Source organism: Xyrauchen texanus, chromosome 15, assembly GCF_025860055.1.
Source record: "Xyrauchen texanus isolate HMW12.3.18 chromosome 15, RBS_HiC_50CHRs, whole genome shotgun sequence".
Taxonomy (NCBI): Eukaryota; Metazoa; Chordata; class Actinopteri; order Cypriniformes; family Catostomidae; genus Xyrauchen; species Xyrauchen texanus.
In genome coordinates this window covers 28865605-28890499 of record NC_068290.1, presented here as the reverse complement: position 1 = coordinate 28890499, position 24895 = coordinate 28865605, and the positions used below count along the sequence as shown (strand labels likewise).

Below are 24895 nucleotides of genomic sequence, written 5' to 3'. Positions count from 1 at the left end.
CTGAAATATGAAGTCATGAAAAATGATTTGCTACTTGCTAGTAGCTGCTGATGATATTAAAGGAATATTTCACCCAAAAATGAAAATTTGCTGATAATTTACTCACCCTCAGGCCATCCAGGATGTTTCTTTCTTCATCAAAACAGAAATTAACATTTAACATTTCAGGCCTCCTCCTTTAAAAAGTGAATGTATTTTTTTGATGGTCTAAAATGCATATTTAGGGTGCATCAAAATAATCCACATGACTCCAGTCAACAAATAAAGTTCTTCTGAAACCAAGTGATTGATTATTTTAGAAACAAAATAATACTTATATACTTTTTAACTACAAATGTTTGCTTCCGTACATCTCTGTGACATGCACTCATGAGAGGGATGACGTAAGCTCGTTGGTAAAGTCATGCGTCACGTGGAGGAGGAGGCAGCAAGTTGTTTACAATGTTTACAAGAGAGGGAGCCCTGTACAAAAGTTTAATTGTCTTTGCTGTAGATTTGTATTGTTCAAAATGGTTATTTGGTGAGTGTATCATGGATGCTTCAACCTTCAGAAACCCCAAAGAAAATGCTGGACGGGAAAAAAATATCAACTTTTCATTGATTGCTTATACATGATCATGAGCGATTTAAGCTCTGGCTTATTGCACTGAACCTGGATATGAGTATCCCTTACATTCACTCAGTGAACATTTTACCCCTGAGGATTTCAGACCATCGAAAGAAACAGTGTCGATATCTGAATTCATCGTCTGTACCCGTGCTGTTTTTCCAGCAAACTCAGTTATGTGTGAAATCTTTGTCATTGTTATGCCTCCCTCGGGATCTGCACCTCCCTTAGTGCTCCGTTCCTCATCACCGGATTTCAAATTCACCAAAGCTGCATTCAATTCACTCGCTCATCACTGCCTGCATAAATAACTCACTTTCACGCCACTTCACTGTCAAGTCTCACACAAAGGACACTAGTTTGACTGTGCTGCTCTCATGTAGTGTTTATTTACCTGTCTGTATTTGCTCTTGATCTTCTTCGATATCTGTTTAGTGCTTACCCTGCTTGTTTTGAAATAGTTTTGAACTGTTTTGGTTTGTGAACGGTGCTTGGTCTGTGCTCTGTACAAGTTTTTCTTGTAAACAATGACGCCTTCCTGCCTCCTCCACTTGTGACCTTACCAACGAGCTTACATCATCCCTCTCATGAGCGCACGTCACAGAGATGTACGGAAACGCAAGTATTATTTTGTTTCTAAAATAATCAATCATTTGAGTTCAGAAGAACTTTATTTGTCATGTGGATTATTTTGATACACCCTAAATATGCATTTTGGAAAATAAATGCTTATTCAAAAAATGGAGTACATTCACTTGCATTGTTTAAAGGAGGAGGCCTGAAATGAAATCCTAAAAATCTTAAATTCTGTTTTGATGAAGAAAGAAACTCGGATACATTTTGGATGGCCTGAAGGTGAGTAAATGATGAACAATTTTTCATTTTTGGGTGAACTATTCCGTAAAAGGGAAGGGACATTCTCATTCTAGAGAGTATTTGATTGGAAGAAAATCTGTGTAGTGCAGGACAGGGGCGTTCTGTAGCACCATAGGTTGGGCCCTGGGTACAGAACTATTTTAGGCCTCCCTAAACAATTTGGGTGATTGGTGGGGGTAATATATACATTTTATATGAATATTTAAAAGTGCTATATCATTTAAAAGTAATTCACAACTTTTTATTTTTAAACACAAATATTCTTTGAATCAAGCAATACATTAATTTTATTGTTTTTTTTTTTAAAGCAATGCCTATTTACAAAATGAATTATACATTTATGAGTTTTCTTGTTGGCAAAGTCACCATAAGACCATAAAAAATGAGAGGAGAGCCAGGTTGTTCAGTCTATCCTGAGGGATTACTGCTCTCAAGCTTTAGCAAGTCTTTCTAACTGACAGGGTCCAAAATAAACTTAAAATATTGTCAAACAAATTATCCAATCACTTTTTATGTATATGTAGGGTTTTTATTAGGTTTCAGTTAACCCATTCAGCACACACAGCTTAACACAGTCTCGGGGTGTGAGTGGCAGCTCTCCTTGTCCCTCACTTATTCTGTCTCGCTCTTAAATCTGTCTCCAACTCTCAATGCAATGGCAAACAGCTGTTAGAGACAATCATTGCCAGTTGATGATCTTTACCTGTCTCATCTCCTGATCTTGCACTCATTCACAAGCTGGCGCTCAACCACGTCCCCACCACCACAGTTTACAATTATTTAGTATTATTTCTGAAAGTTATATCAGATATTGCAAAACATATGCATGCAGAGCTCATCTCCACAACAGCACCTGGCTTCCTTCCTCAAGCAAGTATTTACTCCTATATCAGTCCAGTTCAGTCATCTATTGTATTCACATGTAACAGCACACTTCCATAAAACATGATTTGTGTGGATACATGTTATTATAATCCTATTTTTGGTACAAAATTTGGCTTAGCAAAAGAGGCTATGCACATTTTTACTTTACTTACTCAATCTTTATTATAAACATTTTCCACAGTTTGGAAAAATATTAAAGTAATAAAAACTATGAATCAACACAAATGCAAGGGTATTTCGTAGTAACCAAAAAAAAAAAAAAAGAAAAAAACAACAAAAAAAAAATCACATTTTAGGTTCTTAAAAGTAACCATCATTTGCCTATGTAGATTAAGCTCTGCACATGCTCAATGTGTTCTCTCAATAATTCAGTCAAGTGTGTTCAAACATCTGACAGATATACAGTTGTATAAAGTACTCTAGTATGTCAATTAACATTAACAGACTGATTTAATCTTCCTAACAGTCTGAAAATAAATTGAGAACACAATTAATCCTGACAACAGAATACTCTTACTTCAAATACTGTGACATTCTCTACAACACAAAAGCGATTTGGGTCAAAAGCTTTTGTCAAGAATATGATACATTACAACAAGTGGGGGCTTGTCTTCATTTAGCATTTAAAGTCCATTGTAATGTTATAAGCACAATGTAGGACAATTACACTTCCTTTAAACAAAGGTCAAGAATTTTTTCACTCATATGGAATGCTACAGTATGACTTGGCAGAAGGAGTGATTGGTTGCCGACAACCTTATGGCACTCACGTCAACTCTTCCTGCCATTGTGAGTGGATGGCCCCTATCAGGAAGTGACAAACCAGGACTATTGTGGGATCAGCCAATAAGAGACTAGGATAAGTTAATCTGTGGCATTTTGGTTTAAGTTCAGTTATCAGTTTGAAATTTTGAATGTAGACCCCCTGACAAAAAGTGACAAACTATGAATTTTCATTAAAGGAATATTCCAGCTTCAATACAAGTTAAGATCGATCGACAGCATTTGTGGCATAATATTGAAGATTACCACAAAAATATTTTTTTAAATAATAAGCCTTTTCTGGGTTCCAGTGAGGCACTTACAATGGAAATGTGTGGGGGCTAATCCGTAAACATTTAAATACTATTCCAAAAGTACAGCCACATGACAAAGGATATGCACATTAACATGATTTTAGTGTAATAACCTTTTCTGTGTAAAGTTATAGCCAATTTTACAACTTTGTTGGCATGAGGATGTAATGTAAACAAACCCTAAAATGACAGTAAAAATTATGATTTAAACAACTTAACAGCTCAAACAATATATGAGTTTTAACATAAGAATTAAGGTAGTGCTTTTATAAAATGATAAGCTTGACATTTCTGCCTTTAAAGCCTCAAAAAATGGTACCATTCACTTCCATTGTAAGTGCCTTACTGTAACTTTTTTTTAAAGGAAGGATGAGTCGCAATCATTTTTTAGTGGTAATCAATATTATGCCACATATGCTGTCGATTGAGCTTAACTTGTATTGAACACGGAAAATTCCTTTAAAATGAATGAAATCAGCCTGTACATTAAGTGTGCTGCTACCACAACAAAATAAATATTATAAAACAAAACAAAATAAAGCTATTAAATAAAAAATCCCTCTACCCCACATGCAATACAACCTCAAAGCATCATTATTTTTTCAAAAGAATAATCATGTGTGTGTGTGCTGGCGTGTAATTGGGTCCAACATACTTAAACCATAAAAGCTAGCATGGACTGCACAAGTTTGTGCAAAACCTAGAGATGCATGTTATCCCAGAATGATTTCATCATGTTCCAAAAATAATCTTTTGTGCTTCAATGGAAGACAGAAAATATCTGACCTTTTGTACAAAAAGTTAACACATTCAACGTCACAATACTAATCCTGGAATATTAGTTTGCATCTTACCTCGACGGTCCTTTCAGTAGTTCTGAGTGGGCCATGTAAAAGGCGGCATCCGTCCTTGGCAAGTCTCTGGACCATCTCCAAATGGCTGATGTCCTCTCTATCATGTGTACCCACTCCAGTGCCCTGCTGCAGTGCAGGTGATATGGAAAACACATACCTCAGGCCACAGTCCCACGCCATAGGCTGCAGCACACACAGAAGCAGCTCCTTCTCTGAGTAACTTTGAGTTTGACAGCTTCTAGCTGTGTCTTTACTCAGGTGAGACTGAATGCCCCCTGACTGTGAGTTTGCTGAGATGGCCTCAGTAGTTCTGTGGGTTTACTGAGACGCAGACACTCAGGAGGAAGGCTTTTAAAAAGTGAAGGCACGCAGACAGTGTTGCCTGAGGGGGAGAGTGAACCTGCCTCTCTCTTTCTGTCGCTTACGCACATAAGCAGGGTGGGGGCGACCAGGAAACATCTGGCAGTCCCTTCCAATCCTGAATAGGAAGTTTCACAATCTCCAGAAAATGGGATACAGGCCAGGCTGGGGTCTGGGAGGGCAGGTTATTGATGGGTGAACTATCATGTGAACTAAGATGCCATACAAGTACAATCTTTATATATACTGTATATATACACACACACCAATGAGCCAAAACATTATGGCCATCTGCCTAATATGCTGTTGGTTCATCAAGTGACGCCAAAAGAGTGCCGACCAGCTGAGGGTGTCTTGTGGGATCTGGCACCAAGACATTAGCATCAGATCATTCAATTCCTGTAAGTTGCAAGGTTGAGCTGCCATGGATCGGACTTGTTGGTCCAGCACATTCCACAGAGGCTCAATCAGATTGAAATCTGGGGAATTTGCAGGCCAGGGCAACATCTGTTCATCAGGTTCCTCAAGCCATTCCCCAACAATGTGTGCAGTGTGGCAGGGCACATTATCCTGATGAAAGAGGCCACTGCCATCAGGGAATGCCATTGCGATGAAGGTATACCCGGCCTGCAACGATGTTTAGGTAGCTAACAAATTGATGTCCACATGAATGGCCGGGCCTAGCGTTTCCCAGCAGAACATTGGCCTGAGCATCACACTACCTTTATCAGCTTGTCGTCTTCCCACAGTGCATCCTGGTGCCATCAATTCCCCAAGTAAACGGTGCACACACACATATAAGGCCATCAATTTGGTGTAAAAGAAAACGGGACTCATCGGACCAGATAACCTTCTTCCACTACTCCAAGGTCCAGTTCTAACACCTACGTGCCCATTCTTGGCACTTTCGATGGTGGACAGGGGTCATCATTGGCACTCTGTCTGGTCTATGGCTATGCAGCCCCATACGCAGCAGGGTGCGATACACTGTATTTTGTGACACATTCATCCCATAACCATCATTAAAATCTTCAGTGGACCTTCTGTCGGTTTGGACCAGACAGGAAAACCTTTGTTGCCCTCACGTTTTGATGAGTCTTGGGCGCCCAACACCCTTTCGCCGGTTTGTTTTTCCACGGACCATTGTTGTTAGGTACTCGCCACTGCTGATTGGGAGCAACCCACAAGCCTTGCCATTTCAAAGATGCTCTGACCCATTCGTCTGGCCGTAACAATTTGGCCCCTGTCAAAAGACGCTCAGGTCTTTACTGCTGCCCATTTCTCCTGCATTTATCACGTTGACTACAAGGACTGATTGTTTGCTTACCATCTAATCTACCCAGAACTTGAGATGTGGTCTTGTTAGGGGATGATCAACAATATTGTCTTCACTTGTGAGTGGTCATAATGTTTTGGATCATCAGTGTATACAGTAGCAGCATTATGGTCAAGTCACACTTTGCTGTCCTACAAACAGCATATACTGTACAGTGGACACGTAGGCTCCACTTAAAAATTATAAATTCCAGTGAATTAGATAACTTGATAAATACCAAATGCCAAAGTGGAATCTGCAAACAAATGATGCTTCCCTTTCTCAGAACTAACATAAATTCACTATTTTTACAATTATTTGTAACCAACTGGTTCCAAAGTAATTTTAAGTGGATGCATGAAGTCAGTCCCCATCACGTTCACACAGATGTCCTAGAAGAGTAACCAACGGTATAGTTCATCACATTAACTATGAACTAGTTATAGACGATATATAGGCCAATATTTGGCTATTAATGCATCGGCCGATAACTGTGTTCCCTTGGCAGATTAACAGAAGTGTTAACTTTCCATTGTGTCAGTTCCAAAATTGACCAATAGGTTTGTCAATGAATGGTCAACACTTTCTGTTTTCAAGGTTTTTCTTTTAAAGTTCATGCAAATTAGAGTAAATATTGCATAAAATTTGTGTTTGTTTCACTTTAGAAATTGTATGTATATCTGATTTGCTGTTGTTAATTTGTATTATGTTATCACCACTTATATCGACAAAACTAATCTTAGTCGAGCACTACTATGGACATGTTCCACAAAGTTTGACAACCAGAAAGTGTCCCAATACTTTCTGACTTTTGACAGTAATTTAAGTATATCTACTCTTTTATCATTTATAACCTAACACAAATTTATTTTTGTGAAATGATTGTCTTGAAAAGTGTGCTTGTGCTATCTTCCTTTAAAACAAATTAATACAATCTAGTTCAATGAAATTCATACATTTTAAATATGGCTTAGACCAAGTGTTAAAATACTGACGGGCCACTGTGCATTGTCTAAAGCATCATGGCAGCTAGATAAACTAACAATGACATAATATGTGATGTCCTCATCTCAAAACTACAGAATAAATCCAGGATCAACCAAAAAACTTAAAATATATCTGGAATTCCCCAGAAAGCTAGCTAAATGATATTCCAATCTAAATGCATCTTAAAAGAGTAATCGAGGATGTATCCCGTTTAGTCCTCCTGCTACATTTAAACACAATGGCAAATACCATACATCCAGAGGAGAAACCTGTGACCTCATTCTCTGAAGTAAGGGAAGGAGAGAGGAATTTGTCCCGAACAAACACAAGTATTTCCATATCATCTCTGCTGTCTATATAAGGAATCAAATCTAATGCTAGACAAATTCAACATAACCAAAGTCTGTGACATTCTTCAGCACTTCAGTGTAGGAAGAATATATATATATATATATATATATATATATATATATATATATATATATATATATATATATAAAAACATTGGGCTGTTAGATTGAACTATACTTGAACTGATTAGCCACAACATTAAAACCACCTGGCTAATATTGTGTACGTCCTCCTTGTGCCTAGGGCTGGATGATTTGTAAAAATTATATCCGATTACATCGTCAAACCCTCTGCCGAGGGACTTTGAATTATTTTCTTAATTGATTTTACTTTAAACATTTCATTCATTTATTGAAACACAAAAAAAAAATAAACAAAAAGACATTTCTAAATTCAAATTGCACTTTTAACTAAATGAAAAAGTAATGAAATAACAAAGAGATAAAAAAATCGTATTTAACCACCTCCCCAAATCCAAACACTTACCATCTTCAACGGCTCCATTTGCCATCACACAAGTATCCGTCAACGACACCAGGATCAAAATTACTAATAGCCTACAGATTGAGAACTAAAGACGAACATAAATGTAAAGATAATAATAATCAGAATAATAAAGTCTAATAAATTTCTTTGTGTTCCCAAAATAATGCTGCCAAATCTGTGTTCTTATCGAATTTGTTTCTGTATTGCGTTTTGGTAATACAGTTAATGCTGGCTAAAGAAAATAAAATAAATCATTTTAGGTTCAAGGTGAACATGTCTTGTATTATTTTATGATTTAAATCACTTTCATCTTTTTCTTTAATGCAAAGATATATATTATTGAACCTGCAGAGTTGCATTCGCAATGCATGCCAACCGTGTGGAAATAAAGAGAACTAAACTAACAGCGCCTCACAAGATAATCTGAGATAATTTGCAGCACACTCATAGTTTGCATTATTCTTGCAAACAGTTTTCAGACAAATGAAACAGAGAAAAAAAAGAGTGAAATCTTAACATGCACATCCACATGACTTTGACGTGTGACTAACAGCATTTCTTGTCATAGGTCACCCGGAGACATCTTACAGGTCGCCCGCCTGAGCAAAATTATCCACGCATGAAATACATTCTCAGATGCTATTCATCTCAGCACAATTGTACAGAATGGTTACCTGAGTTACTATGGTACTTTCAGTTCGACCCAGTCTGGCAATTCTCTGTTGACCTCTCTCATCAACAAGGCGTTTCCATCCACAGAACTGCCGCTTACTGGATGTTTTTTGTTTTTGGCACCAATCTGAGTAAACACTAGAGACTGTTGTGCATGAAAAGTCCAGGAGATTAGCAGTTACAGAAATACTCAAACCAGCCTGTCTGACACTTACAATCATGCCACGTTTTCATAAAAAAATTATGGTTGATGTGAACATGAACTGAAGCTTCTGATCTGTATCTGCATGATTTTATTCACTGCACTGCTGCCACACAACTGGCTGATTAGATAATTGCATGGATGTTTGTTGGTGCCAGACAGGCTGGTTTGAGTATTTCTGTAACTGCTGATCTACTGGGGTTTTTCACACACAACAGACTCTTGAATTTACTCAGAATGGTACCAAAAACAAAAACATCCAGTGAATGGCAGTTCTGTGGATGGAAATGCCTTGTTGATGAGAGAGGTCAACAGAGAATGGCCAGACTGTTTCGAAATGACAAAGTCTACGGTAACTCAGATAACCACTCTGTGCAATTATGGTGAGAAGAATAGCATCTCAGAATGCTATTCTGAGATGCGGGTTGGCACTGTTTTGGCAGCATGAGAGGGACCTACACAATATTAGGCAGGTGGTTTTAATGTTGTTGCTGATCGGTGTATTATAAAGACCTGATAAAAGGGAATAACTGAAAAAAGACCCAGCGATAAACTACTGAATTGATTAAAAATTGCCATGGGAGCTCTCAAACGCAAATAGGCTAATAAGGAACTATCTTTGATTAGAAATACAACAAGATAGGAAATGACACCATATCCATGTTATATTACAAGAACAAAAACGTTTGGTTACGTATGTAACCTCCGTTCCCCGAGGGAGGGAACGACACGTTGTGTCGGAGAAGCGACACTAGGGGTCTCTCTTGAGCGCCGATATTCACCTCTGACCTATTGAAAAGGGCCAATGAGAGTTGGCAGTCAGTATTTGCATACCCCGCCCCGCATACGGGTATTAAGCGGGGCAAATACGGAAGTTTAGTCAGGATTTTATTGAGGAGCCGGAATGGTCCGGCCACAACAGTGGCTCGGTTCAGTGACATGGTGGAGGAAAGACACAACGTGTCGTTCCCTCCCTCGGGGAACGGAGGTTACATACGTAATCAAACGTTCCCCTTCTGTCAGAAGTGACACTAGGGGACCCATTCCAATCTTGCCATGCCCTGAACCGTGTACGTGAACCGCCGATACAGAGGCGGGCAGGGATTTCATCCAGTGCCGCGCATCGTCTGTACCTGGCTGCACGTACCCTTCCCCAATGCCCCATAAGAACATCGGAATCCTTCTAGTTACCCTGGAAGGGGAACAAGGCGATGTTTGCCAACATGGGAACGGGCCAGCCTGGCTGGGCCTCTTTTCTCTCTATGTTTCTCGCATAGAGCAATCACGGCCGGGGCCCTTACACGCATATAGGGAAGGGGTCTTACCCAGACCCTCGCGGAGACCACACCTGCCCTTTTTCTTGGGGAGGAAAAGTGGTAGACACGTCACACGGCTGTCTTAGGGCTCGTGTGGAAAGTATGGTGCGGTGGTAGATCCAGCCTCGAAAGGTGGGAGTTGCTACAGCACGGCGACCGGGGCAGCTGTAACTGCCTAAGGGAGACACGGGGTCCGCTCGTAGGGGACAGAACTGTGGAATTACACACAGGGGGAGTCCGCGCAGGAGGCCTTACATGTGGAGCACCTATACCAGTACAGGGTAGCCATCAGGGTACCCGCGAGTGGCCTGGGTCAGCGAGTTCCTCCGGCTGAACTGCGGACCCGGAGGGCTGGGGAGGAATCGACCAGGGGCCCGACTTCGAGTGGGGCGCCCTGGGAAGAAGGCGACTACTTTACCTTGACGTCAGGAAAAGGGCTGAGCGCAAGCGATCCACCCGGCCGGTCGGTCCACGTGTTACCGAGTTCTCACGGGCTCGGACCTGACAAAACACGAGACGCAACCGACTCAACGTGGAGGTTGTAAAACCTCGCGAAGGTGTTGGGTGTTGCCCAACCCACGGCTCTACAGATGTCTGCTAGGGAGGTGCCCTTGGACAGTGTCCACGAGGACGCAACACCCCTTGTTGAGTGAGCTCGGACCCGCAAGGGTAGGGGCACGGCCTGGTGTGATAAGCCAGTGTGATGGCGTCAACAACCCAGTGGGCGAGCCTCTGTTTGGAGACGGCATTCCCTTTCTGCCGTCCCCCAAAGCAGACAAAGAGCTGCTCAGAGCGTCTGGTGCTCTGTGTGTGGTCCAGGTAAATGCGCAGGGCGCGCACTGGACATAGCAACGAAAGGGCTGGGTCTGCCTCCTCCCGGGGCAGCGCTTACAGGTTCACTACCTGATCTCGGAAGGGTGTGGTAGGAACCTTGGGCACATAGCCCGGTCGCGGTCTTAGGATCACAGACGTATCTGCCGGACCGAACTCCAGGCAAGTGCCACTGACAGAGAAGGCTTGCAGGTCCCTGACCCTCTTGATAGAGGCGAGCGCGATCAGCAGGGCCGTCTTAAGAGAGAGGGCCCTGAGTCCAATTGAATCAAGCGGCTCGAAGGGAGGTCTCTGGAGTCCTGCCAAGACTAACGAGAGATCCCAGGAGGGAACTAGGCCTGGCCAGGAGGGATTCAACCTCCGGGCGCCTCTCAGGAACCTGAGGATCAAGTCGTGCTTACCCAAAGACTTGCCGTCTACAGGATCGTGGTGGGCGGCAATGGCGGCAACATACACCTTGAGGGTGGACGGGGACAGCCTCCTGTCCAGCCTCTCCTGTAGGAACAGGAGCACTGAATTGCCGCCTTTCTTGGGTACAATGAAGTAAGGGCTGTAGAAACCCTTCCTCATTTCGGTTGGAGGGACGGGCTCTACCGCGCCCTTAGCTAAGAGGGTCGCGATTTCCGTGCGCAGGGAACTGGCATGCTCGCTGTGTACTGCGGAAAAGCGGACGCCCCTGAAGGGGGGCGGGAGCCGGGCAAACTGAATTGCATAACCGAGTCGAATGGTCCGGTGCAGCCAGCGTGATGCGTCTCCTGTAGGAACAGGAGCACTGACTTGATCGCGCATCTCTGCGGGTCTTCAGTTCGGGAAGAACACCAATCTGCGAACAAGCGCCACTTTAGGGCGTAAAGGTGCCTGGTAGAGGAGCTCTGGCTTGGTTGATTGTATTCACAGCGGTCGCCGGTAAGCCGGCTAGCTCTTCCGCATCCCATCCAGGGACCAGGCGTGGAGGTTCCAGAGGTCTGGGCGCGGGTGCCAGAGCGTGCCCGTCCCTGAGAGGAGGTCCTTTCTCAGGGGAATTCGCCAGGGAGGAGCTGTCACGAGAAGCCTGAGTTCCGAGAACCAAGTCCGAGTGGGCCAGTAGGGGGCCACTAGCGTGACTTGCTCCTCGTCCTCCCTGACCTTGCACAGCACCGGTGCAAGAAGGCTCACTGGAAATGCGTGCTTGCACAGCCCGAGGGCCAGCTGTGTGCCAGCCGTCTGTCCGAGGGAGCCTCTGTTAGGGCGTACCAGAGCGGGCAGTGGGAGGTTTCCTGGGAGGCAAACAGGTCTACCTGGGCCTTGCCAAACCGTTCCCAAATCATCTGAACCGACTGGGGGTGAAGCCTCCACTCCCCGCCGGGCAGGCGTTGTCGTGATAGCGTGTCCGCTACGACGTTGAGCTTGCCGGGGATGTGAGTGGCTCGCAGGAGGAGGAGACGGCGGGCAAGTTGTGACATGTGGCGGAAGCGTACGCTGCCTTGGCGATTTATGTACGCCACCACCGTGATGCTGTCCAATCTCACGAGGACATGTTTGTCCCGAACTAATGGGAGGAACTTCCTGAGAGCAAGAAGGACGTTTCAGCAACTCCAGGCAATTGATGTGCCAAGGCAGCGGGGCCCCTTTCCAGCGGCCCGCTGCTGCGTGCCCGCTGCACACGGCACCCCACCCGGACCGGGAGGCGTTGGTTGTGACCAGAACGCGTCGGGACACCTGCTGCAGGGGCACTCCTGCCCGTAAAAAGCAGAGGTCTGTCCAGGGTCGGAGTGTTTTGAGGCAGGCGGGGGTGATCCTTACCCGATGCGTGCCGTGGTGCCATGCTTGTCTCGGGACTCGAGTCTGGAGCCAGTGCTGGAGTGGTCTCATATGCATCAACCCCAGTGGCGCGACCGCCGCGGAGGACGCCATATGCCCCAGGAGCCTCTGGAAAAGTTTTAGAGGGACCACTGTGCCTGGCTTGAAGGAAGCGAGGCAGTCCAGCACCGACTGAGCACGCTCAGCTCGTGAGGCGTGCTGTCATTGAGACTGAGTCTAACTCCAACCCGAGAAAAGAGATGCTCTGAACGGAGTGAGCTTGCTCTTTTCCCAGTTGACCTGAAGCCCCAAGCGGCTGAGGTGCGGAGCACCTGGTCTCTGTGTGTGCATAGTAACTCTCGAGAGTGTGCTAGGATGAGCCAGTCGTCGAGGTAGTTGAGAATCGCGGATGCCGGCTACTGCGACCTTCGTTGAAGACGCGAGGGACAGAGACAGGCGAAGGGAGGACTTTGTACTGAAACGCCTGGCCGTCGAACGCGAACCGTAAGAAGGGTCGGTGTCATGGCAAAATTGAGGCGTGGAAGTACGGCGTCCTTCAGGTCTACGCTGCTGAACCAATCTAGATGCTGAGCGCCAGCCAGAATATTTCTCTGCGTGAGCATTTTGAGCGGGAGTTTTAACAAGGCCCGATTGAAAACTTCGCAGGTCCAGGATTGGTCGTAAGCCGCCGCCTTTCTTGGGTACAATGAAGTAAGGGCTGTAGAAACCCTTCCTCATTTCGGTAGGAGGGACGGGCTCTACCGCGCCCTTGGCTAAGAGGGCCGCGATTTCCGTGCGCAGGGAACTGGCATGCTCGCCATGTACTGCGGAAAAGCGGACGCCCCTAAAGGGGGGCGGGAGCCAGGCAAACTGAATTGCGTAACCGAGTCGAATGGTCCGGTGCAGCCAGCGTGATGCGTTGGGAAGCGAAAGCCACGCTTCCCAGCTCTGCGCTAGGGGCACCAAAGGGACGAGTATTTTGGACGTACCTGGCGGGGCCTCGCAGCGGGGCGGAACAGGTAAAGCAGCGTCGGGCGGCTTCGTTGCGGCCTGAGACTGAGGTGCTGAGAATAGACTCAAAGCACTTACCTTGCTCCGTGCGCCCGGCAGGGGGCGGGTTCGTGACTGAGGAGGAGGTCTGATGTCGGCGTCCTCTGGACTCGTCTGAACCGGCCGGCCGGGGGACAGTCGTGGGCAGGCGGAAGGCGGGATCGGGTCGTAATCTGAAAGCACATTGCCGTGAGAACGGCATTTGCGGGCCAGGTGACCCAGAGGCAAAGGAAATAGCTCTTTTATTGAGAATGTGGGTACCACAGCCCCCGTTAGGGGGTGTGGCAAATGAAAAAACAAAGGATTCTCCACCTGGCCCTCCACCGGGGGACGGAGCGGTCTTACCACCTCCGGAGCTAACGTCTTCGGCTCTGGGTCGGCTGTCACAGGAACGCTTGGGAGCCTTCCGGGTCCTAGAGGGGGTTCGTGAGACAGGGGGCGTGCGCCGCCTGCGGGGTGCTCGACGCTGGGGCTGAGAGCTGGGCCCGGGTTGAGGCGGAGCAGGAGCTGGTTTCTTCACAGGGGGACGCCCTCGGTGGGCAGACAGGTCGGGGCCCGTAGTGGCAGGTCTGCGGCGGGGCATGATGTGACTGATGGTCTCCGTCTGCTTCTTCACCGCGGAGAACTGTTGGGCGAAGTCCTCGACGGTGTCGCCGAAAAGGCCAATCTGGGAGACAGGTGCGTCCAGGAAGCGGTTCTTATCAGCCTCACGCATCTCGACCAGATTGAGCCAGAGATGGCGTTCCTGGACCACTAGGGTGGCCATCGTCTGTCCGAGTGCCTGCGCTGTGGCCTTCGTCGCTCTCAGGGCGAGGACGGTCGCTGAGCGCAGTTCCTGCAGCACATCAGGATCAGGTCCACCCCCGTGCATGTATCTGAGAGCTTTGGCCTGGTGGACTTGCAGGAGGGCCATCGCATGCAGGGCGGAGGCAGCGCGTCCAGCCACACTGTAGGCCTTCGCGTTGAGCGAGGATGTTGTCCTACAGGGCTTGGATGGGAGTACGGGGCGACCACGCCAGGAGGTAGGGCTACCGGGGCATAGATGGTGCGCAACTGCCCTATCGACCTGGGGAATCGCGCCATAACAATGGCGCTCTCCGCCGTCGAGGGTGGAGAGAGTGGAGCGGGTGGCACCTAGACGAGCGGAGAGCGGGGCTCTCCACGTAGACATCAGCTCATCATGCACCTCCGGGAAAAACGGGACTGGGGGGATGCGAGGCCGCGAACGGCGCGCTGCCCCCAGGAACCAATCATCCAACCGCGAAGGCTGTGGGGAGGACGGAGGGTTCCAGTCCAACCCCACGCTCGCAGCGGCCCGGGAAAGCATGTTGGACATCTGAGCATCGGCCTCAGCCTGGGCCTGCTGGACCGAAGGCGGCAGTCCAGGGGAGTCCTCGGCATCAGACACCACACTCTCCGATGCAGCGGCGAGCTCATCTGCTTCCGACTCGGGAGGATAGACGGCCAGGCCGTGAGGCGAGCCGCTATCGCCGCGAGCTTGGACGGGGACCAGCGAGCGTGTCGGGGAATGGGAGGTTCGCGGGGGGCTACCCGGTGAAACCGCACCCGCTGACGCCCCCAAATCGCCCCAGCGCCATCCGCATCGTCCTCAATCCCGTGGGAAGAAGGAGCAATGCGGGGTGCGGCTGGGGTGGCTTGCCTTCTGTTGAAAGCAAGCCGCGACCGCAACGTGGTCATGGTCATGTTCTCGCAGTGAGAACATGAACCATCCACAAACGCCGCCTCGGTGTGATCGCAGCCCAAACACACGAGACAGCGCCTGTGGCTGTCTGAAGCAGAGAGGCTTCTACCGCATCCAGGAACGACACGGGCGGAAAGGCATCTTGAAAAAGACGCGTCCTGAAAAGGACGTTCAACGCCGCTGTGTTTGCTCTTTTAGAGAAATTTGCTCTTTTAAGGAAATTTGCTCTTTTAATACACAGTGTGTGTGTGTGTGTGTGTGTGTCTGCGCTGTCGAAGCGTTCAGGGGCAACAATGCACGCCGTGCAAAGTAGGAGAAAGCCGCTGTTGTGCGCCGTCAAATCCAACAGCAGGCAGATCGTCAGTGAAACGGGAACGTTCAGGCTTCTGTATTCTCGCAGCAGACTGCAAACAGACCATCGGCTCCGAAGAAATTTTCTGACTAAACTTCCGTATTTGCCCCGCTTAAATACCCGTATGCGGGGCGGGGTATGCAAATACTGACTGCCAACTCTCACTGGCCCTTTTCAATAGGTCAGAGGTGAATATCGGTGCTCAAGAGAGACCCCTAGTGTCGCTTCTCCGACACAACGTGGAGAGAGCGACAGAAGGGGAACTCAGCATGGAAAAAACACGCTATAGTTTGTGCAGTAGTTTGCAGGTCTGTACTGATAGGGTCATAGGAAACAGGAAAACAATAATGCTAAATGCAAATAATAAATTACAAATAACTATAATTGTGCAAAGTTTGGATTGCAAAATAAATAGGCTTATCAACTTTTAAAAGGAGAAAATGCTTTGTTGCCAATGGTCTAGTCAAATTCTACTGTATCATCTATCACTTGGTAAAAGCTAGTCAAATTTGGTAGGTGGCAACATGGACAGGTTCAATGACATGCCCTAATCATTGAAAACATAAACAAAACGATTTTTCTATGTTTTCTAAAACCTAGATGACATTAAATGAGTTAAATACGAGCAGCAAGGATTAAAATAGTTTGTGTTGACCCCAATATGCTTTGTGTGTTTGGCAACCAAGAGCATGGAATTCAAGAGACATTTAGTACATTTTAACCACTCAACCTTTTCCTATTTATGTCATGGTAATTTTTATACATTTTAAAGTTTAATGTTAGCAAAATTTTTACTTATGTTTAATAATTTGTCTAGGCAACTACCACACCTGGAGTCACAAGTTCGAATCCAGGGTGTGCTGAGTGACTCCAACCAGGTCTCCTAAGCAACCATATTTGTCTGGCTTGCCATTTAATACAAAATAAAAACAAATCTGGGTCCTGTTGCAAAACGAATTGAGAACAACTGTTTTTTAGTACCCCATTTATAAGATGGCATGTATGTTAACCCTCTGGGGTCGACGGACGTGCCAGCACGTCCTGCTGGATATTTTCGTCATTACAGCGGAAACAACTTAAAATACTCTGTCATTTTGGGGCATACAGAGAAGTGTAAGACATCTTTAGAGACTATAAAGGGTCTACTTTTATTTGTGTACACTCACAATAACAACAAAACCTTGTGCTTTTGTAAAATAAAGAAAATAAAAAGGGTGAGAGTCACAAAAATTTACTGAAACTCAGCGAATACTTATCACACAAACATGAAACATATGTCTAAAGAAAGCTTAATATTTCTACTTTTAAATAAAAACAATTAAAATTTAAAACAAATATTCTCCTGCAATGTAATCTGTCTGAAACAAAGCGATGTACATTTTTTACCGGTTCATCTAATTATAGATAATGTGATCCCACCCACCAGCAGAGCACGCCACTCATACTCTAATGTGCTGAGGCGATCAAGGCAAAAGGTGCACGCCCCCGACTGTGTTCAGAGGTTTGATGTAAACAATTCATTAATTTTACTGCACGTTTGTAACGATACACAGGTGAGGAAACTCCTGGATAGTAAGGAAGAGTTAACATTTTCCTCAGAAGAAGAGCGGGACTCCGATGAACGTTTGTATTTTGAAGAGAGACTTGATCCAGCCGAGGATACAATTTCGGACGAGTAAGTCATTTAGTTTTCATTAGTTGACATGCTATTTTATATAAACATGTACATATTTTACTAGTGGGACTGTTTCCAGACTTGCCAGCCAGGATTCAGAGTATTGACATTTGAAATATGTCCTAATAAGCAAGTTTTAGTTACATGTAAATGTTGTTTCGGCTAAAGCAGGTATTTAAATTGTATGCTGTATGATATAAATATGATATGTAATATGATATAAAATTATATGAATGTTTAGAATATATTTTAACTAGTGTTTATGCTGCCTCATTATCATCAATGCTTGTGCTTGCAAATATGTGTTCAGGTTAAATGAGTAAAATGCTCTTAAAATATGCCCATATTAGAAAATCAGCATCTTATAATGATTTCTGAAGGATCATGTGACACTGAAGACTGCAGTAATGACGCTGAAAATTCAGCTTTGATCACAAATTGCATTTTAAAATATATTCAGATAGGAAACTGTTTACAATATCACTGTTTTTACTGTATTTTGGATCAAATAAATGCAGTCTTGGTGAGCAGAAGAGACTTCTTCTAAAACTTTTAAATGGTAGTGTAGGTAAGTAAAGTCTTTATGTAAAGATGTAACTTTTATGTAACTTCTTTTAACTTAAAACTTGATTTTAATCATTAAATCTCCTCACATTCATTCTCTTTCTGTCACATTCCTCATTGATAGGCCCAGGGGAGGGGTCTTTTGTGTCCTCAGGTGTGAATTACCTCAATATTCATTATAGTTCATGCCTTCTTGCATATGAGCTTTCCACACTAAAAGTGTCTTACAAAAGTTAAAGTACTATATTGATTTGTATGAATAAGTGATCAGGATAGTTTTCACATCATTTTGTAGCAAAAACTCTAGGCTACAAGATCCAGTTCTCAAACGTCTTGTGGACAAATGTTTAGTATGTGTTATATGACCTTATTTCAATGACTTAAAATCTTTGTTTTTTCAAAAACCATGCATAAACGTTATTTTCTCAAAAATACAAACATGTACACACATGTTGCTCACATATTATTGTAGCCCATTTTGTGCTGAATACAGTGTTATCAGACTTCAGCCATTAATGTGTTATTAAGCAACTGAAAAAAGCACAAATGTCAAGGCATGTCAAAACTTCTCCAGGGCCCAAAACACCCTCAGACCCCAGAGGGTTAAACCAGTACAGCGTTGCCTTAGAAACAGCATTTGTCCTTGAAAACCGCTGCTATTCTGTTGTCTTAATGACAGTCCCATCAACTGTATTGTAATGAAGCATTAGCTATTACACAGAGCTGGAAAAGCCAAGAGCCTCTTAAACGGGCACAAGACTCTGTCCTGACACACAGAATAGAGTATCCATCTATCTCCAATCAAGGCTTCTTTTGCCTTTCTGCAAGTTCAAGGGCTTTCTACTGATGACTGGGATGCAGGAAAGCATTGCTCAATCAGGGAACGTATGGACAGCAGTGAGCAACTCAGATGGCTGTTGAGCTCAGCAAAACATACAGTATAAGCACACAAACACATGACACATGCACACATACAGAGTCAATGTAAAACCTAATAACCAGGAATCTGAGTTCTAATTACCTTGAGGTCAGCAGAACTTGGAGAAGGTAGTGGGGTGTCTGTATTGTGCTCTGGACTGCTCGTCTCGATCACTGTATAATAAGAATAATGTAGTTAGTACAGTTCTAGACAGAGTCACAAACTAACTAGGATTCAAGGCAAAAATGTCACCAGATATTGCAAATATGGGGGTAAAAAAAATGCTCCCATAAGGAATTGCTCTATTTTCCAGTATTTTAACATTTTCTATTTCTTAACAGCAGTGGGGTACTTTATTGTTACTGTAGACTGTGTAATCTGCATATAGAGTGCTGTGGAACTACACATCTGTACATACTGTAAATGGGTCATTCCAACAATTCTGTGACATTCTGGCTTTGAAGCTTTTGAAAAAAGTTTATTTTTGTTATATCATTACAGGAACATATAAAATATTGTATTAGTCATACTGGTCAAGATAAATTACTAAGGAATTCAGATGTCCATCCAGCTAATTGGACAGCATCAGGGTGGACATTAACAGGGTGGACTTCCAGTGGATAAATGAGCCACTACATGTCTGTGACTGATTTCTAGGGAACATATTTGCAAACTAATATTTATGATTTTATTTCTGTTAACATAAATACTATATATTGACAATTTAAAATTATATACATTTTCCATATATCTTCCCATAATAGGGTGGACATGTCATGCTTGACCACATATGACTAACACTGCAAAATATTTTGCATAATGGCTGATGTCCATGTCTTCAATGAAAGGTCATGGTATCATGACATAACATGGTGCACAATAAATCAAGGGACACACAAAAAACCTCCACTATCAGTGTTACAATTACACATTTACCACAAATGAATACATGTTAGTGAGAGAATGTAACACTACAATCTTAACAGTAAAAAATAGAAATCCAATGATTTATCATTTATTTTTGTCAGAGATGTCTGACGTGCAGTTTCTGGGACATGAGGAAGTGACACAGCGCAATAGAAAAGGATTTCAATTATTTAAAATGTAACGTTTAATCCCACAGAAGTGTGTAACATTATAAAAAGACTTTTAACAAGCCTATCAAAATTGTAATGGGGACTTAAATGTCAAATAATTGTAGGAATGACCAAAGGCATAGATTTGGCTTGAACATTGGTGTAACAATGTGACAAAACAGCATCCAATACAGTTAAAGGGAAACTAACGACAGTAGACTATGCACATCTGAAGCAGCAAAAAAAGTGGGTATACCAAGGGTATACGCAAATATTGATCCTTAGAAGTCATACATAAGCAGCCCTGAGAAAAAAGTAAGCATACAGCATATATGTGCGTATAGCCCTGACTACACCAATGCTTCACAGTATATTTAAGATCTTCTATCTAATTATGGGTTTATAATGAGTTTAGTGCCTCTGCATTTTTATAGCTACTTTTGTTTTGATGTTAGTTTTATTTTATATGTAACAGTCATAAATGTTCAGTTTAGGAATTTATTTTAATTAAAGTATTAGACAAACATAAAAAATGCCCTCATAAAAGGGAAAACATGCACCTAATTATATTTACTATTTATTATTTAAAAGATCTACCCTTCATAACAAAGGACATTTCTGGTCCTCTAATGCGATTGGTCAAAGGGCATTACAAGAGTGGCGATATTTAGTATAACAGCACAAGGATGCTTCATTATTTCTGTCACTCTGCTTGTCTGTGTTTGCAGCATTCAAGACAGATCAGTCTCTACGTTGTTTGGTGGCACACAATGGTTGACTATTTTGGCTTCGTTTGGAACTATTTTCGTTAGTGGTGAAAAAGTAAACAAAATAATTTTTCAAAATGAAAATGGAGCTTTGGCCACTGGGGGCAGTGATTTTAGCTACTGAAATATCAACCTACTGTTTCCGATTTCATTGTGAAATCTGTTAGTGAGTGGGAAATGTAGGCTAATGCATTTTTAAAAAGTTATTTTTCAAATACTTATGCTACAATAAAAAAAAATCATACTGAGGAAACAGTATAACCCTTACTTGATTTAGTCCTTGCCTTGCGAGCCAGAGCCACAAGAAGTTCATTCTGCACCTATTAAAAGAAACAAATTGTGCCATGGTTCTTCAGAGAATCAGACATCGGCTACTCATACGTTACTAAAACCAAGCTTTACTGATTGCACATATTGTAATACTGTAGTTTGATTTATATTATTCTAAACCTGCTGCTTGAGAAATGCATTCTTCAGTGAGCTCTAAAATCACAACTGCTAAACGCAGCTTGTTCAATCTCAGAAGACATCTCTAACACAATGAATTTACAGTCATGTGCTCAGCACTACATTTTAGATCTATTTTATTCTGGGTGTTTTCTCATTTGACTCACATTGGATGTTTTTAGCAGTGGTATAGGTACATTTTCTGTTCTGTAACCATCACTGCCTTTGATTTCTAAACTACCAAACAATGTCTTTGAGTATGAAGACTCAGGGCCAGATTATGGATCCATGACTGGAGGCCCATGTCAGAATGATGCTCCACTGGCCAGTCCAGAATCCAGCCCTGTGAAAACTGTATATGGATCTATTTGTGATCTGACTGCACTCTTGCCAAATCCATGTATTTGGAAGTAGTGACAAATCTCTGAGCACATGGGCACATTATGAACACAAATGTATCCTGTCCATCAAGCATCTAAAATGAAATATCACTCAGTTATGAAGGGTAGTCCATCTGCTCTCTGACAATGGGAGGCCTGTACATTAGCAAACAAGGTGTGTATCAGTAAGTAATGAAGATGTTTAACTGTGCTTAGTGGCCCATAAACACTACATGTCCTATGGGGCAATCTGATGTGGCAGCTTCTGGCCTGACTGTATAGACTCTGGACAATGACAAATGGAGCTGGACTTGGAAATGTGCAACAGTGACCCTGCACAGGCCAAATACAAAAGCTCACTTTAACCCTCAGAGACCCACTGTAGCAGAATTGCAACATTTAAAGCAAATCAATTATATATTTAAGCAATGTTATAATTTATTATTTTTTTTTTAAATACACATAACTGTAGCTGACAACAATTTGGGTGAGAAAAAAAAAAAAAGAAAAACTGTATATTGAATGTCCCAACTTACAAAGTCAAACAAAAATAACACATTTTATGTGGTGTAACAATCCAGAAACAAAATAAAACAATTCTCAATAAGAGTCTCATTAAAGGCTGAAATACTTGAAAAAGAAAATGTTGACATGAGTAGTGCAGAATAAACAAAAAAGCTATAGATAAAGCTATTTTGTTCTACATGAAGGTGGTCCCTCATAGTGTATTTTTACAATACCACTGATAACCAGAAATGCATACCGGTACTTTAGTCAATAGGTCTCAGTTTATCATCACGTATGCGTTAAAGCTATTCATTAGCAAAAGCAGTTGCTCGGCTGGTGAAGAATAGCCAGAATACACGGATACTTTTTTTAATGGCCGTCAATAGAGAAAATTTTGTAATAATGGTATAGTTATCCATAATGCTATAGTTATGGTATCTATCAGCATAGCCAAATGGACCATGCTAACCAAACCTTGACCCTTTTAACCCACTGCCTGAAAGAGGGAAAAATATTACATATTTTAAGATAATCTTACGGAGTATCTGGTTAGAGGTCATGCTCTAAATCCTATATTTATTGAATGTGTTGAAATTAGGGCTGTCGATTTAATGCGTTAATTCAGTGCGATTAATTTTACAAAAAATAATGCGTTCAAAAAATTAACGCAATTAATCGCATGCCCACGGACCATAATAAGGAACATTCCTGAGAAATGCAAGCTTGTAGTACCACCTGTTTAATTGTAAGTGAAATTTCAGCTGTATGAGCAACGCACAGTTTATACAGTGAAGAAAACACTTCAGTAGGCAGAACAACACAAACATGTGTCACGTTCTTGCGTTCAAAACACTCGAAGGAGTGCAAATGCGATCTAAGGGATTTCAAGATGTGTTTAAAGATTGAGTATTAAACTATATTTAACTTGACACAGTGACCTAAACATTTTATGTTTATGATGCAACACACCCGAGACGTCTGACGTAGGTGTAAATTGACAGGCCCTTAAACAAGCCCTCATAATAAATCTCCAGCTAGTTGAGAAATTCACTTGTGTAATAGATTGCTGTGAACTGTATGCCAATGATTGACTTAAGATCAATAATATGGTAGTAAACAATACATTGTATTCCAAAGCCACTATTTGTATGGCCTTTTCAATTATTAACTCTTCTGCTACAGGAATGTAAAGCATTTGAATTATCTGAATATATATATATATATATATATATACACACACTCACCTAAAGTATTATTAGGAACACCTGTTCAATTTCTCATTAATGCAATTATCTAATCAACCAATGACATGGCAGTTGTTTCAATGCATTTAGGGGTGTGGTCCTGGTCAAGACAATCTCCTGAACTCCAAACTGAATGTCAGAATGGAAAAGAAAGGTGATTTAAGCAATTTTGAGCGTGGCATGGTTGTTGGTGCCAAACAGGCCGGACTGAGTATTTCACAATCTGCTCAGTTACTGGGATTTTCACGCACAACCATTTCTAGGGTTTACAAAGAAAGGTGTGAAAAGGGAAAAACATCCAGTATGCGGCAGTCCTGTGGGCGAAAATGCCTTGTTGATGCTAGAGGTCAGAGGAGAATGGGCCGACTGATTCAAGCTGATAGAAGAGCAACTTTGCCTGAAATAACCACTCGTTACAACCGAGGTATGCAGCAAAGCATTTGTGAAGCCACAACACGCACAACCTTGAGGCGGATGGGCTACAACAGCAGAAGACCCCACCGGGTACCACTCATCTCCACTACAAATAGGAAAAAGAGGCTACAATTTGCAAGAGCTCACCAAAATTGGACAGTTGAAGACTGGAAAAATGTTGCCTGGTCTGACGAGTCTCGATTTCTGTTGAGACATTCAGATGGTAGAGTCAGAATTTGGCATAAACAGAATGAGAACATGGATCCATCATGCCTTGTTACCACTGTGCAGGCTGGTGGTGGTGGTGTAATGGTGTGTGGGAAGTTTTCTTGGCACACTTTAGGCCCCTTAGTGCCAATTGGGCATCGTTTAAATGCCAAGACCTACCTGAGCATTGTTTCTGACCATGTCCATCCCTTTATGGCCACCATGTACCCATCCTCTGATGGCTACTTCCAGCAGGATAATGCACCATGTCACAAAGCTCGAATCATTTCAAATTGGTTTCTTGAACATGACAATGAGTTCACTATACTAAAATGGCCCCCACAGTCACCAGATCTCAACCCAATAGAGCATCTTTGGGATGTGGTGGAACGGGAGCTTTGTGCCCTGGATGTGCGTCCCACAAATCTCCATCAACTGCAAGATGCTATCCTATCGATATGGGCCAACATTTCTAAAGAATGCTGTTGAATCAATGCCACGTAGAATTAAGGCAGTTCTGAAGGCGAAAGGGGGTCAAACACAGTATTAGTATGGTGTTCCTAATAATCCTTTAGGTGAGTGTATATATATATATATATATATATATATATATATACATATATATACACACACATACACACACAGTATCTCACAAAAGTGAGTACACCACTCACATTTTTGCAAATATTTCATTATATCTTTTCATGTGACAACACTGAAGAAATGACACTTTGCTACAGTAGTGAGTGTACAGCTTGTATAACAGTGTAAATTTGTTGTCCCCTCAAAATAACTCAACACACAGCCATTAATGTCTAAACCTCTGGCAACAAAAGTGAGTAAACCCCTAAGTGAAAATGTCCGAATTGGGCCCAATTGTCAATATTTTGTGTAGCCACCATTATTTTCCAGCACTGCTTTAACACTCTTGAGCATGGAGTTCACCAGAGCTTCACAGGTTGCCACTGGAGTCCTCTTCCACTCTTCCATGACG

At 43.1% G+C, this 24895-nt stretch overlaps 1 protein-coding gene across 4 annotated transcripts in view; it reads right to left on the bottom strand.

Annotated features, from left to right (window-relative positions):
• The window catches only part of LOC127656088 (rap guanine nucleotide exchange factor 5-like), a 78744-nt gene that overhangs the window by 42804 nt on the left and 11045 nt on the right, over window positions 1-24895 (bottom strand). For 2 of the 4 annotated variants that reach the window (XM_052144257.1, XM_052144259.1), the window contains exons 7-8: window positions 20971-21022; window positions 18962-19032 (exon numbers count right to left, since the gene is read on the bottom strand). In XM_052144257.1, coding sequence (XP_052000217.1) covers window positions 18962-19032; window positions 20971-21022 — 123 coding nt within the window. Of the gene's footprint in view, window positions 1-106; window positions 213-4298; window positions 4622-18961; window positions 19033-20970; window positions 21023-24895 lie in introns of those variants that run through there. The other 2 variants (XM_052144260.1, XM_052144261.1) reach the window with 2 other exon arrangements.